At 50.3% G+C, this 15,030-nt stretch overlaps 2 protein-coding genes across 4 annotated transcripts in view; both read left to right on the top strand.

Moving 5' to 3' along the window:
- Positions 1-713: 713 nt before the first annotated feature.
- Positions 714-3,796, top strand: Lsm10 (LSM10, U7 small nuclear RNA associated). Of its 3 annotated transcripts, none has more exons than XM_005353253.2 (2): positions 714-851; positions 2,647-3,796. In XM_005353253.2, the coding sequence occupies exon 2, from the start codon at positions 2,671-2,673 to the stop codon at positions 3,037-3,039; it is 369 nt and encodes a 122-aa protein (XP_005353310.1). In that variant the 5' UTR covers positions 714-851; positions 2,647-2,670; the 3' UTR covers positions 3,040-3,796. The 3 variants fall into 3 exon arrangements, with proteins under 3 accessions (XP_005353310.1, XP_005353311.1, XP_026637923.1); XM_005353254.2 differs by having other exon boundaries at positions 722-745; XM_026782122.1 differs by lacking the exon at positions 714-851 and adding an exon at positions 869-1,266.
- Positions 3,797-9,586: 5,790 nt separating this feature from the next.
- The window catches only part of Stk40 (serine/threonine kinase 40), a 47,723-nt gene continuing 42,279 nt past the window's right edge, over positions 9,587-15,030 (top strand). The window contains exons 1-2 of the mRNA XM_005353252.3: positions 9,587-9,611; positions 9,801-9,984. The gene's annotated coding sequence lies outside the window, so the exon portion shown is untranslated. The remainder of the gene's footprint in view (positions 9,612-9,800; positions 9,985-15,030) is intronic.

Here is a 15,030-nt window from a genome sequence, read left to right as displayed (position 1 = left end):
CCAGAAGAGGGCACCAGACCTCATTACAGATGGTTGTGAGCCACCATGTGGTTGCTGGGAATTGAACTCAGGACCTTTGGAAGAGCAGACAATGCGCTTAACCTCTGAGCCATCTCCCAGCCCCTAGATTTTATTTTTAATTGTTAATTAGCTACAGGCAGTTGTGAGATGGGTCAAACATAGGCCATCTGTAATAGTAAAAGCTCTCAATTGCCAGAATTTAGCAGCTAAACCATTTTCCATAGCCCAGAGTTTTTCTTTTTGAGACAAGGTCTAGCTATGTATCCCTTGGTGTTCTGGAACTCTCTATGTAGACCAGACTGGCCTCGAACCCACAGAAATTCACCTGCCTCTACCTCCGGAGTTGTTGGAATCACGGAATGCGGCACCATGCCCGGCCACATTCCCGCAATTTTAGTCAGGTGAAGAAAATTTATCTTTTTTTTTTCCGATTATTTTCTTAAGGATGCTCTCTTCCACTCAACGTCTTCAGTTCAGCAAGTCATTAAGAGCCACAGGTCCAAACTCCCAACCTACAAAGAAGGAAAAACCAAAGACGGAGGAGTGGGTGGGGCGTACGGCGCGCGGCCTCCTGGGACTTGTAGTCCGCGGCCTGCGAGGCGCACGCTCTGACGTGCTGGGGCTCCCGCGGTTGCCATGGCTTCTCTGAGCCGAGGTGGGGGGCGCAGCTAGACGCGGGCGGGCTTTGGTGGCGTCGCGCGCGGAAGGCGGAAGACATCACGCGGTGGGTCAAGCGGTCTACTGTGGAGACCAGGGCGCGCTGGGACCCGGGCGGCCTCTTCCCCTGGGGCAGTGGCTGCGGACTCTTCTTCCCACACTCCTTACTCGCGGTGAGGAGAGGGGCGCGCTCGGCACCCTGGTTTCCCGGGTGGAACTAAGAAGCTTGACTTCCCGTGGCCAGCCCCAGGCCTCCCGTTCTGGAAGTGGCAGAGCCGGAGTTAAAGCCTGGACCTGCCTGGAAGTCTCAAAGACTGTTCTTTTGGATTTTGTTTAAGGCATTTTGGTCTGGAATTCGGAGGTCCACCAGTCTCTGCCTCCTGAGTGCTGGGATTAAGAATATGCGTTTTAGTTAGGTTTAACCTGTTTTGTCTTGAAACACTGTGGCATTCCATAGTCCAGGTTAACCTGGAGCTCACGGTGTAGTCCAGGCCGGCTTGGAACTTGGGGTGTTCCCACTGCTTCAGCATTTCGAGTGACAGTATTACAAGTATTACCACCATGCTTGGCGAGATTACGTATTAGCAGGTACCTGACTGTAGTGATAGTTCATTTGTATTTTATTTTATTTTATTTTATTTTTGGTTTTTCGAGACAGGGTTTCTCTGTGGTTTTGGAGCCTGTCCTGGAACTAGCTCTTGTAGACCAGGCTGGTCTCGAACTCACAGAGATCCGCCTGCCTCTGCCTCCCGAGTGCTGGGATTAAAGGCGTGCGCCACCACCGCCCGGCTTCATTTGTATTTTAATAAAGCTTGCCTGAAGTTCAGACCAGGCAGTGGTGACGCACGCCTTAAATCCCAGTAGCCACACTAGTTTGCCATAGAAACCTGGCGATAGTGGTGCACATCTTTAATCCCAGCCCTGGAGAGCAATATAAAACGGGAGGAGACAGCTCTCACACACAGTCTTATTCTGAGATTCCTGGAGGCAGGATCGCCATTTCGGACTGAGGTAGAGGTAAGAGCCAGTGGCTGGCTATTTTACTTTTCGAATTTTCAGGTTGAACCCCAAATTCTGTCTCTGGGTTTTTAGTAACAGTGCTACACCTGGCAGAAGGACATACGTAAACTGCAATTTACAGAGTGGTTCTCAAGCTCATCAGCACATTAGCATTATTTGGGGAACTTTTAAAAAACAGTATAAATCGGACATAATGGGGTAGGCTTTTAACCCAGCACTGTAGAGGCAGAGGCGGGAGCATCTCGTTAAGTTCCAGGCCAACCTGGTCTACAGAGTGAGTTCCAGGAAACCAGGACTATGTAGAGAGATCCAGCCTCAAAGTAATTTCAAAATAGGATACCCTAAACCAGTTAGTGCTGGCGCACGCCTTTAATCCCAACACTTGGGAGGCAAGAGGCAGAGGCGGTGGATCTGAGTGAGTTCGAGGCCAACCTAGTCTACAAAGTGAGTTCCAGGACAGCCAGAGCTACACACAGAAACCCTGTCTCAAAAAAAAAAAAAAAAAAAGGATACCTTGCAGGTGTGGTGGTACACACCTTGAATCCCAGCACTTGTGAGGGAGAGGCAGGTGGATCTTTGTGAATTCCAGGCCAGAATGGTTTAGATAGCAAATTCCAGGCTAGTCAGGGCTATATAGTGAGACCTTGTCTAAATGGTTACGAAGGCACACACCTTTAATCCCAGTGCTGGGTCGTACCTCTAGATTTGAGTTCCAGAAAAGCCAGAGCTGCACAGAGAAACCTTGTCTTGAAACAAACAACAAAACAAAAACCCTTGGCCTCTCTCTCCTTCCAAACAAATGAATCTAGATCTCTGGCATGTGTGGGCTATGGAGGCCAGGCAAGAATTTTCACAGGTGATTCCATTTCACAGTGAGGCCTCTGGACTCCCAGTGTGGAGTTTAAGGCATGACCAAGGTGACTTCAATCTATGTGTTCCTGTCCACAGTGAGCAGCCAACCGATGTGGAACGATGGCACTGAGCCACTCCGTGAAGGAGCGAACCATCTCTGAGAACAGCCTGGTCATCCTGTTGCAGGGCCTCCAGGGCCATATCACCACTGTGGACCTCCGGGATGAGAGTTCTGCCCGAGGACGAATCGACAATGTTGATGCTTTCATGAACATCCGCCTGGCCAATGTCACCTACACCGACCGCTGGGGACATCAGGTTGAGCTGGATGACTTGTTCGTGACAGGTCGTAATGTCCGATATGTCCATATCCCAGATGATGTGAACATCACTGCCACCATCGAGCAGCAACTGCAGATCATCCACCGCGTGCGCAACTTTGGCGGCAAGGGTCAAGGTCGGCGAGAGTTTCCCTCCAAAAGGCAGTGAGGCCGTGTCCTCACTGAACTCCCAGCACCACCTCAGGGTCCTTAAGTGTTCTGAGCCAACCCCCTGCCGTCCTTCCCTACCAGTGACCTGGTGTCTACGAGACACCTATCACAGCTGCCTTTCATAGGGTTCCACTTTACAGACACACTCTGGGACCCAGAATTCCTTCTGTCTGGGGCCTTGGGGTAGGTGACAATCCCTCTTTTTGATCCTTTGCATCTGGAATCTCCATTTATGGATTGACCGCGTCTATCAAGGAGCAATCAACTCTGCCACGAGGATTATTGTGTTTGGAGTGAATCACCTCTACCTCCCCTCTTCTCTTGGCATTTGTTTCTTTTCTCATAAAACCAAACTTACATAAGTCTGTGCCTGATGCTGCCTGGTGTCTGCCAGGCTCTTGTGGCTCTTGTGTAGTAGCAGGGTGCAGGTTCCAAGCTGGGGAGCACACCAGGTTTACCTAGGATGTGGCCCAAGCAGTAGGAGCCTAGGTTTCCCCCAGGTATCATGATGGAATCTAACAGGAATGCACGTGTACCTTCAGGTACAAAGTGGCCCTTCGGGGAGAGTCCCTGGGGAGCAGGTTGTCACTGCTGTTTCCTGAAGCTGAGTATGGTATCCTGGGCCCTCTCTCCTCAGGCTGGAGAATTCATCTTACAAGAAACTGGTCCCAGCCAGACATAGTGGATTACAGGTATGATCCTGGCTCTCAGGAGGCTAAGGCAGGAGGACAAGCCTGAGCTAAGACAGAAATCCTGTCTCAAGAAACAAAAACAGACCAGTTGTGGTGGTGCATGCTGGTAGGATTTTCTGAAGAGGCTGAGGCAAGAAGATCACAGAGTTTGAGGCCAGCCTGGGTTACACATCTTTTGTTTGTTTTTTGAGACACATGGTTTCTCTGTAGCTTTGGAACCTGTCCTGGAACTCCCTCTGACCAGGCTGGCCTTGAACTCACAGAAATCACCTGCCTCTGTCTCCCAAGTGCTGGAATCACCACTGCCCTTAAACATTTCAGCCGGCAGGTAGTGGTGCACCCTTTTAATCTCAGTACATTGAGGCAGAAGCAGGCAGATCTCCTTGAATTTGAGGTCAGCCTGATCTGTTGAGTGAGCTGCTCCAGGAGAGCCAGTGCTATACAACACACAGAAACCCTGTCTCAAAAAACAAACAAAAAAACCTTAACAAACTAAAAATTCAAGGAGAAAGAAAATGGTCTGAGGAAGTAAAACAGAAAGGGAGCGAAAACTGCCAGTGCCAAGATCTGGAGGTAGGAAAGCTTGGGGGCGAATAGCGGTTCTGTGTGCCCACGATGAGAAGGGCTGGTTGGCAGAGCAGTGAGAAATGGGTAAATGACCTGAGGCTGTGGGCAAGGAAGGCCGATTACAGCTGATCACAGTTTCCCTTGAGAGGAGGCCTTGCTGGAGGTTGAACCTAGGACCTGGCTCAAAAAAAAAAAAAAAAAAAAAAAAGGTAGAATTTGTTTCCTTTAACTCACTCTATCTTCTCTTTTGCCCACCTCAGAGACTTTACCAATTCCTTATTTTCTTTATTTGGACCATAAGGACTTCCCAGTCTCATTTGTGGTCATCTAATTAGCATCCCATCCACTGAGCTTCTGTGGTTGATTCAACCTTCAAAGGTTACAGCTCCCTGACCAGAAGACCCCTTCATCATTCACTCTTGACTCGATTTTTTTTTTTTTTTGTTTTGTTTTTCAAGACAGGGTTTCTCTGTAGCTTTGGAGCCTGTCCTGGAACTAGCTCATGTAGACCAGGCTGGTTTCGAACTCACAGAGATCCGCCTGCCTCTGCCTCCCGAGTGCTGGGATTAAAGGCATGAGCCACCACCGCCCGGCTCGAATGTTTTTTATTTTATTATTTTTTGTTTTGTTTTTGTGTAAATAAAAAGCAGAAATGATTTTTTTTTTTCAAGACAGGGTTTCTCTGTAGCTTTGGAGCCTGTCCTGGAACTAGCTCTTGTAGACCAGGCTGGTCTCGAACTCACAGAGATCCGCCTATCTCTGCCTCCCGAGTGCTGGGATTAAAGGTGTGCACCATCTCATGCTGCTCAGTGTTTTTTCCCATGTGTGTATGAGTGTTGTGCCTCCATGTATGTACAGGAACCCCTGTGTGTCCTGGTGTCCTTAGAGGTCAGAAGGTGGTACTGGCAACCCTGGAGCTGGAATTATAGATAGCCGTTATCCATCATGTAGGCGCTGGGAACTGAATCTGGGTCCTATGCAAGAACAACCAATGTAGAGGCAGGCGGGTCTCTGAGTTCGAGGTCAGCCTGGTCTACAAAGCGAGTTTCAGGACAGGCTCCAAAGCTACAGAGAAACCCTGCCTTGAAAAACCAAAAGAAAAAAAAGAACAACCAATGCTCTTAACTGCTGAGCTGTCCCTCCAGCAGAATGTTTTTCTTTGTTATGTTTTCTTTTTCTGAGGTGGTTTGTGTAGCCCTGACTCTTCTGGACCTCGCTCTGCAGACCAGGCTGGCTTTAAACGCAGAGTTCTGCCTGGCCCCTTTCTTTTAAAGATAGTTTCTCTACATAGCCTTCACTGGCCTGGAATTCCTGCGTACCAGACTGGCCTCCAGATCAGTGCTTCTGCCTCTGAAGTGCTGGGATTAAAGATAATCACCACACCCACCACTGTTAGATATTTTTTGTTTTTTTGAGATACAGTATCAAGCATCCTTCCTGCTTCAACCTCCCAAGTTCTGGGATTGTTGGAGTGCACCACTGCAACCAGCTTCTCAGTCAGGTTCTTTTTTGCTCTCCTCAGGTCCCGTAAGACCCAAGAAGTTCTTGGATCTTAGATCAGTTAGGTTAGCTGCAGCTCACAGCTCCAGAGCTACATCTCTCTGGAGGGTCTTGTTGCCTCACAGAGGGAAATGTGTTAGCTCCTGTCTTCTAGCTCCTAGCACTCCCGCGGCCCAGCTGCACTCTCTGGTGCACCCCCCCCCTCTCTCACACACACACCAATTTCAGACTCCCGTCTACCTTTCCCATGGTTTTCTAAATTTGTTTCTGCATAGAAATTCTTTCCATTCTTACTTGAAGGCTGGGCTTTTGGAATTCAGAAACTATAAAAATAGTCTCTGTATTCTGTTGTCTCTTCTATTCCCCGAGGTAACAAACGGAGACTGACCTAGTCGTGAACAAGGGATCCAGGATCACCAAGGAAAGGATAGCAGTGTGTTTCAAGATGGCATTTGCTCAAGCCTTCACATCCACCCTTCCTGCAGCCAAGGTGGGGGTCCCGTTAAGGACAGAATCCCCAAGAACTCTGATGCTCAAACAGCATTATTCATAGCCATTTCCTCTCATTCTTGGAGAGAATTGGGGGGCTGCTGCTTGCAGGGAGGGGCCATTGAAGCTCAGCTAGATAGGCATGGAGCTTACAACTTAGCTCATGATGGGTGGTGGTTGCTCATGTCTTTAATCCCAGCACTTAGGAGGCAGAGACAGGCAGATCTCAGTGAGTTCCAGGCCAGCCTGGTCTACAAAGCGAGTTTCAGGAGAAAAATACAGAGAAACCCTGTCTCGAAACGCCCCTCCCACCAAATAAAAGTTGGTTTGTGCCTGAGACATACAGGGGGCAGTGATATTTCCATGTCTCAGCATAGCTGAGGAGATGGGACTTAAGTCAGTCCAGTGAGCTCTAGGACTGAAGGACTGACAAGGGTGGTAACGAGGGCCTTTGAAATTCTCATTAATGTTCCAGAAGGAGGGCTGGAGAGATGGCTCAGTGGTTAAGAGCATTGCCTGCTCTTCCAAAGGTCCTGAGTTCAATTCTCGGCAACCACATGGTGGCTCACAACCATCTGTAATGAAGTCTGGTGCCCTCTTCTGGCCTACAGATATATACACAGAATATTGTATACATAATAAATATTTTAAAAAATGTTCCAGAAGCCTGGCGGTGGTGGCGCACGCCTTTAATCCCAGCACTCGGGAGGCAGTGAGTTCGAGGCCAGCCTGGTCCACAAGAGCTAGTGCCAGGACAGGCTCCAAAGCTACTGAGAAACCCTGTCTCGAAAAACAAAACAAAATGTTCCAGAAGGACCCAGAGACGGAACAGTGAAGAGTGACAAAGGTTTCGGGTCTGCAAGGGGGTAGGTTTATACTGACAGCAAGGTGGGCATGCTCACCCATCTGCTAGTTCTGACCACAGGCTTAATGACCAGGATGTAAGGCTGTTAGTAACCAGCTGGGCGTGGTGGCACGTGCCTTTGGTCCTAGTGCTCAGAGGCAGAGGCAGGTGGATTTTGAGTTCAAGGCCAGTCTGGTCTGCCTACACAGTGAGTTCTAGGCCTGGAATACATAGTAAGACTTCAAAGTTGGGGGGGAGGCAGGGGGGTGTTATCAATGAAAAGGATAGAAACGACCTTTGGACCTCTCAAGACACTGGGATTCTGTGCCAGGTTTACAGCAGTACTAGGAATGGGACTTGGAACTTCCTGCATGCCAAGGCCAATATTGTACCGCCTGGGCTACATCTCCAGCCACCCAGTACTCATGACAGTCTATTGTTCACCTACCCTGTGACTGGACACTTAAAACTTGACATCTGCACAGAAGTTGCACAGGATCTGGAGGTGCAGGCCTGTAATCCAGGCTGATGGGCAAACTGAGGCAGGTTACAAGTTCAAGGCCAGCTAGTACTATAGACTGAGTGGGGAGCCAGCCTGAGCAACTTAATAAGACGTCTCAGAAACAAAAGTACCGGAGATAAAGATCAGGGGTGAAGTATATGCCTACCATAGAAGAGGCAATAGGGTCAATCCCAAGCACCAGAAATACAAACCCCAAACCACCAAACCTGGCCATACTCGGGCCTTGGAACTTGGACACAGAGAAGAGCTGGGGTTCTGAAGCCTGAAGAAGCTCCTGTGGGTGAGGTCTTCTGGTCTCCCCTCCTCCTGTGATAGTCCAATCTGCCCATACCTTGTCAAGAAGCCATTCTGAGCTGTTATGACAAGTGTCACTATGTTATGGCAGCACCATCTGCCAGCGAGCCGGAGTCGAAGAGCCAGCAGGAGACTGTCACCATGCTTGTCTGTCCCAGAGATCCTTCCGTTGGTGTCCTGATGACAGGTTGGTTGTTGTTGTTGTTGTTTTTTTTTTAAATCTCCTCTGGCTGGCACATTTAGTTTCTATTCCTTACCCTCTTTTCCCCTCCTCTGTTTTGTTAAAAATCCTATATTTTCAACCAGCTGAGAGTCTACAGGGAGTGGGGACAGTGGTGTCAGCACCTAGTGATTCATCTTACAGATAATTAGAGAGCCGGGAAACCCAAAGCTCATGCCTGTCAGAGTCAGGGCTTCCGGAATCCTTAAGTCAGAGAGAGGAGCAAAGTGGGCCTGGCTTTCTGGATGCCTGCCTTTGGGTCACGCGCCTCACTGAGGCTCCCTAACTGAGATCAGTGGGCATTTCCAGGGTGTGGTGAGCTGGCTCTGAGATTCCTCAGGTCCTCACTGAGATGGTGTGAAGTGTTCTCTCCATTTGCACCAGGCAGGATTTGCACTTAGTTACCTAGCTTGTAAATGACCCAACAGGGAGGGGATTCAAACCCTAGCCTCTCGGAATCCACAGAATCCACCAAACTTTCTCCAAACCACAGCCCAACCAGTACCGGTGGAGTGTCTTTGCAAAGGTTACTCCCCTCTCTGAGCACTAGCTTCAGCAACTGTAAGCTGGTCTCTAAAGTGCTTCATTTTGCAGAAGAAACATCCTTGGGAGATGCTATGATTACTATTGTTATTTAGCCTTCAAAGGGACTAAGAAAAGAATGCTGCCTGGGACAGCTAGACTTGATTAAGACCAGCCTCCACGCCCCTGCAACACCTTGTGAGAGGACAAATGCACGCTTACCCCTAGCAGTGCATACTCTAGAGAGAGTGTGTCTACTCGTGGATTCAGAATGACCCAGGGGAGGGGAGGAAAAAAGTGAGTCATCAAGCACCCCTGTTAACTCCGAGACAAAGGAGTGGGACTATGGCCGCTGGTATTGCTGCCACCGAGCCCTTCTGGCTGCTTCTACGTGAGAGTGGAGGGAAGCCAGGCTTTCCGAGGGCCCCCAGTGAGTCACCAGACTGATGCAATCCCTTTAAAGGGCTCATCTGCTGGTGCAAGAAGCTGATTCATGGAGGGCGTGGTTGCTGGAGGAGGAAAAAGGGACAGAAACTGGCAGGAGGGGGTGAAGTAGATTGCCCGCTGAGATCGATCATTGGAACTTTTCACAGTAACCCCCCACACACACCCGAAAAAGACTCTAGGGATGCCCAGGTTGAACTTGGCCATCCTCGGGGTTTCTGAAGAGCCTAAAGTGAAATGAATTGTGAGAGTAGCGACAGCAATTCCTGTCTTCTCTTGAACCCAACCTAAGCGCTTTTCCGCACAGATCTCCAGAAGCCGTGAAAGGGGGAATCAAGGAAATGCCGCTTTTCTAATGAAAGCAGTAGAGTTGACGGCCCCCAAGCACAGAAAAGCAAGCAGAGGGTCGGCAAGCTTCTGCAGTGCCAAGGCTGGGAGGAGCCTCCGTTCCAGCCCCCGTAGATGTAGATTAGCGGTAAGTACCGCCTCCTGACCAATCGTTTTACAGATTTGGACCCAGACTCCACCCAGAACCAATCGGTGATCTTATCTGGGCCTTCAGCCTGAAGGCTTCCGCCCGTCCTCAAGATGGCGCCCCAACCCCAGACTCAGGCGAGGGGGCGGGAGGTGGGGCCGCGAGACGATGCGTCACTTCCGTTGTCAGGTGGCGGCGCCTCAGCCATGGAGGGAGGCGGCGGCGGCAGCGGCGGCACGGGCAGCTGCGCTGGGAGGCGGCGGTGAGTGGGTCCCACGCCCCCGGCCCGGCCCCGGCCACCGGGACGGAGCGCCGAGCAGCCCCGGCTCCGGGCTGCGGACTATGGGCGAGCAGCGCTGAACCCCCGGGAAAGGTGAGTCCGGGGTCCCGGGACGCGGAGCCGGGTGGGGGCTGAGTGCTGGCGGGGCGGGCCTCAGTGACCGTGGCGTAGGGACCCCGGTGACAGTCCGAAGCTGTCCAGCGCCACAAAAATGGCACTAGCGAATGCTCCCTCCGCCGTCGGGGGTCTGTCCTTTCCTGCCGCGGAGGCTGCGGCCGTCGGGAGCTTGGGTCTTCGCCGCAGCCCTGGGGAGTGGGCATTGCCCGTCTTGCCCAGACCCACTCAGCCTGTCACTGAAGCAGCCTGCGTTTGATCCATGCTGAGTTTTCCCCTAAAGAGACCCCCGTCCTTGCCATGCTTCTCTTCTGACCTAGAGAGTGACTTGAAAGTTAGGACGAGTCCCCTGGGAAAGCCAGCCAAGGCTTTCCTCCTGGAGCCCTCACCCGTTGGCACCGACACCATCGCTGCTGGGGAATTTTCACATCCTGGGCGGCGTTCAGGTGCGAGTCACAGCTACCTGCTTGCCAGATCCACGTTGGGCCGGTCTTCACAGTGGGAGAGCTTGCTGTGGTCAGTGTTTCACCTGCCGTCCTGGTCAGGCCCGCCCATTCCTACGCTGTTTGGCCCCACCTTTCAACATTGGGTACGAGCTTTCGGATTCCCGATGGCTTCTCTGTCCACCCCCACCCCCCAGGTTGTTGGCGGAAGGAAGAGATGACAGCCGCCTTCAGTGGCAGGATAGACTTTGCTCTGTTTTAAGTCAACGAAGGAAACCGGTTGGCTTTGCTGGTTTTGAGAATCATTGAGGAAGAGGGTAGTCATGCTGGGCTGGGCACCTTTCTCTCTTGGCTGAGTAGTTTTGCATGAGATAAGGAAGAGCAAAATCGTCGAGCCCAGCGAGTTCTTATTTGTAAACAGTGCTGGGAGTTCCTTCTGCCCTCTTTAATGGCCCTGTTACTGTCAGTTTTTGTAGATCAGACCTAGACCTGCCAGAGATAGTCTGCATTCATTCATTCATTCTTCACATAACAAAAGGATCTTACCTGCCAAGGCAAGCGCTTTATTGGTAGGTTTTGGAGCCATACTTCCTAAATTCTGTAATTAAAGGTATGCACCACCATGCCCCTGGCTCCCTAAGTTCAAATTCTGGTGCAGCAGCTTTCTGGCTGTGTGACCTTGGACCATTTGTGTCTGTGTCCTGATTTGGAAACACCAGAGATGGTAAAGACTTGTTGTGGAGAGTTAGCACGCAATAAAGAGATTCTTATCTGTACTAGTTCACTGTCTAGTGAGAGGAAACTGACCTGCAGGCAGATAGTTGAAATGTGATCTACTCAAGCAACAGGAACTGAATGCTGAGGGGACCCTGTAAGGGAAGCTGCTAGCACAGTCTGGGCTGCGGAAGCATGAGTGGAGGGGTACCCTAGGAAGAGAATGGTGACAGGAGTCCAGTCTAGAAGGATGGCAGGGGTGGGGTGGGAGGGTCTAACCAGGTGAGAATAAAGGGGAAGACCTCTGGAGAGAAGTACAGAGAGCCAGAGAGAGGCAGAAAACCTGAGTTTAGTATACTGGTGTGGAGGCTGACGAAGTACACAGTGAAGCAGAACAGGCTGATGAGGAAACGAACATCCCATTGATAATCTGAGACGTCGTGCCCAGTGCAGTGAGAGGCTTGCAGAAAGCTTTCAGCCGTGTGACATCACTAGACCCATGTTTAGATCGCTTTCTCTGTGCAAGAGAGGCGAAGAGCTGAAGGAGGTGAAAGAGCTGGGGCCTCATCAGGACCATCACGCTTTTCCAGAAGGAGAGATGGTATAGGCATAATGGATCTGTGTTGAGGAGATACCATTTGCAACTAGTGCTAGGTGGCTGACCCTTGGCAGTGCCTGGCACATGTGCCCTTCTCTCTCTCTGAAATGTCAGGCTGCCTAAGCAGCTTCAAGGTAGGGCTTCCCTCCCAGAAGGCCAGTTGTAACAGGTGTTACATTTCTGCTCTTGTGCCTTTAATGAATAAGACAATAAGCTGTAGAGGTTAAGAGCTTGTTTGGCTCAAATAGATCTGGTTTTAATCCCAGCCCTGTTAGCCACTATGGGCTACATAGTTCTACATAGTGAGCTCTCAGGACTGTCCTGCGGGGTTGTGAGAGCACTGGATTGTATTGTAGTCTTTCTGAAAAGAAAAAGGGACTTGACCAGGCTATATAAGAGAATGCATATTCAGTTCTTTCCTAAAACCTTTTTTAAAAAAGTAGAGGCAGAGGCAGGTAGATCTCTTTGAGTTTGTGTCCAGCCTGCTCTATATGATGAGTTCTAAGACAGTTAAGGCTACATAAAGAGACCCTGTCGTGCCAGGCAATGCTAGTGCATACATTTAATCCCAGCACTCGGGAGGCAGAGGCAGGTGGATCTCTGTGAGTTCGAGGCCAGCCTGGTCTACAAGAGCTAGTTCCAGGACAGGAACCAAAAGCTACGGAGAAACCCTGTCTCGAAAATTCAAACAAAACAAAACAAAACAAACAACAACAACAACAAAAAACCCTGAGGTGGAGAGCAGGGGAATGGCGACTCTGTCTTAACCCTACCCCACCCCCCAGAAAAGCAGAACTGCTGAGAAATAAAAGTGTTTTATTTTGACCTTTTGAGACAGGGTCTCTCAGTGTAGCCTAGGCTACCTTCAAGTTTGGTTGATCCTCCTGCACCTGCCTCCCTAGTGCTGGGTACTTACTTGTACCTCCAGCCCGGTGATAAATAGTTGTTTGTTTGTTTTTCCAGCTAGACCTTCTCTGTGTAGACTTGACTGTCCTGAAACTCAATCTGTAGACTAGACTGGCCTTGAACTGACAGAGATCCTCCTGCCTCTGCCTCCCCAGTGCTGAGATTAAAGGTTTGTGCTGCCACCACCCAGTGGCAAATAGCATTTTAAAGTATGACCTGGAGAAAATACATGCCAAGTTCTCTGGAGTCCCCGCCAATGAGCCTAGTCTATCTAGAGCCTGAGTTAGCATCATCAGGAAGCGTCACACTTGATGTCTGTGTGCTGCGTAAGGTGTGTGTATGGGGGTTCAAAGTAGAGAGTTTCTGCTGTACACCTGTGGTTCCCCTCATGTGACTGTCATGTGCTGGGCGTAGGGGCAAGGAAGAGGAGAGAAGGACAGATTCTGCTCTAGAGGAGAACTGTCAGTGGAGACAGGCACCCCGATCCATTGGTACTTGCACGGACAGGTGCTGGGAGTCGTTCCCAGAAGTCTGTGCAGTATGAAGTACAATTCAAGGGAACAGAAGGAACAACTTGCCTGGGGATGAGGATATTGAGTAGAAGTTTGGAGAGCCTTGAGAACTTTGAGGAGTGGTTCTGTGTAGCACTCAAGGCAGTGGAAGCAATGTGACACAGGTGGTGTGTGTGTCTGTCTGTCTGTAAGTATATGGCAGTTTAGGTGCCACAGGGGTTCCATCACTGGAGGTAACGGGACTTGGCTACAGGACATGCTGGAGAGATAAACTGGAGAGGTAGGCTCAAGCAAGATGCTCAAGCATTATTATCCTGTTGGTGTCTGCGTGGGAGACACATTTAAACCTTCATCTCCTGAAGAGCCCTCTGGCTTCAAAAGAACAATGAACTGGGGCTGGGGGAGAGTGAGTGCTGCAGTAATCACAGGCAGGGTAGTGGGGGCTTGGAGCAGGGCAAGCTGAGGAGGGGAGATGGCCATGAGTTCAAGGCCAGCTATAGGACAACCATCTCAAAAAAGATAAAACTGGGCTGGGCGGTGGTGGCGCACGCCTTTAATCCCAGCACTCACAGGGGCAGGCGGATCTCTCTGAGTTCGAGGCCAGCCTGGTCTACAAGAGCTAGTTCCAGGAACCAAAAGCTACGGAGAAACCCGTGTCTCGAAAATCAAAATTAAAAAAAAAAAAAAAAAAAGATAAAACTATGTAGGGAAGTGGGAAGCAGTTGGAGGAGAAGAATCTAATCAGAACATTGTATAAGTCTTTTAAAAATGAAGAATTGGAAAGTCTGAGGATGTGGCTCTGTTGGCAGAGTGCTAGCTCAGTCCCTAGCAGTGTGTGAAGACTGGGTGTTGTGGTGCACGCCTGTATGCAGCAGTGGGGAGGTAGAGGCAGGAGGCTTACAAACTGATGATGCTCTGCTACCTAGCAGATCTGAAGCCAGCCTGGGATATACCAGACCCTTTCTAAAAACTGGAAGTGGCCTGAAACAAGAACATTTCTTTTTCCTCCACCACCTGCTCAAGTAAGATTGTAGCCTCACCTCAGGGTGGCCCCGACACTCCCCTACACGTATCCCCAAGATGTGGAATCAAGAACCAAGGGGGAGAGGCTAGTATTGCTGTTTGGTTCCCTTTGTAGGCGCATTCTGTCATTCTAGGACACATGGTGCGCCAGCAGGAGTGTAACCTGAGGGCGTGTGTCTGTGGAGGTCAGGGGGTGTCAGACCTCCTGGAGGTGGAGTTACGAGCTACCTGATGTGGCTACTATGAACCGGACCCGGTCCTTTGCAAGAGCAGTAAGTGCTCTTAACCAGTAAGCCATTCTCTAACCCCTGACTTTCTTCATACATATGATTTAGCCCACCCTAAGTATCTGTGGGACAAATGCCTAGAAGGGCTATTGCCTCAAAGAGGCTGCTTCTGTTTCTTTGACAAGGTCCTTCCATAATAGCCCAAGTTGTCCTCAGACTTAACTACATAGCCCAGGCTGGCCTTGAACTCGCCACCCTCCTTTCTCAGTTTCCTGAGTACCAAAGCCTTCCTAAACCCCAGCAAGTACGCTTCTTCCAGCAAGTACGCTACTTCCAGTGAGCAAATAAAGCAGACTATCACTCTCCTGCCTGTGGCAGATATGTGGATAAGCAGGTGGGTAGGAATGTGGATTCCTGGGGCTTGGCTTTCTACAAACCTAATAACTTCAAGGACACCCCAGTTGTCAGGTAGCACAAACGGAGGTAGCAAACGTAAGATGGGAGCCAGGCAATGGTGGCGCACGCCTTTAATCCCAGCACTCAGGAGGCAGAGGCAGGCGGATCTCTGTGAGTTCGAGACCAGCCTGGTCTACAGAGCTAGT

The sequence above is a fragment of the Microtus ochrogaster genome, chromosome 10 (genome assembly GCF_000317375.1).
Source record: "Microtus ochrogaster isolate Prairie Vole_2 chromosome 10, MicOch1.0, whole genome shotgun sequence".
NCBI lineage: Eukaryota > Metazoa > Chordata > Mammalia > Rodentia > Cricetidae > Microtus > Microtus ochrogaster.
Note: the sequence above shows the minus strand (reverse complement) of the source record. Positions and strands in the feature narration are given on the sequence as shown.

Excerpts from the sequence above, each read along its gene's own strand:
- Lsm10 (XM_005353253.2), top strand. The coding sequence starts at position 2,671 with ATGGCACTGAGCCACTCCGTGAAGGAGCGAACCATCTCTGAGAACAGC.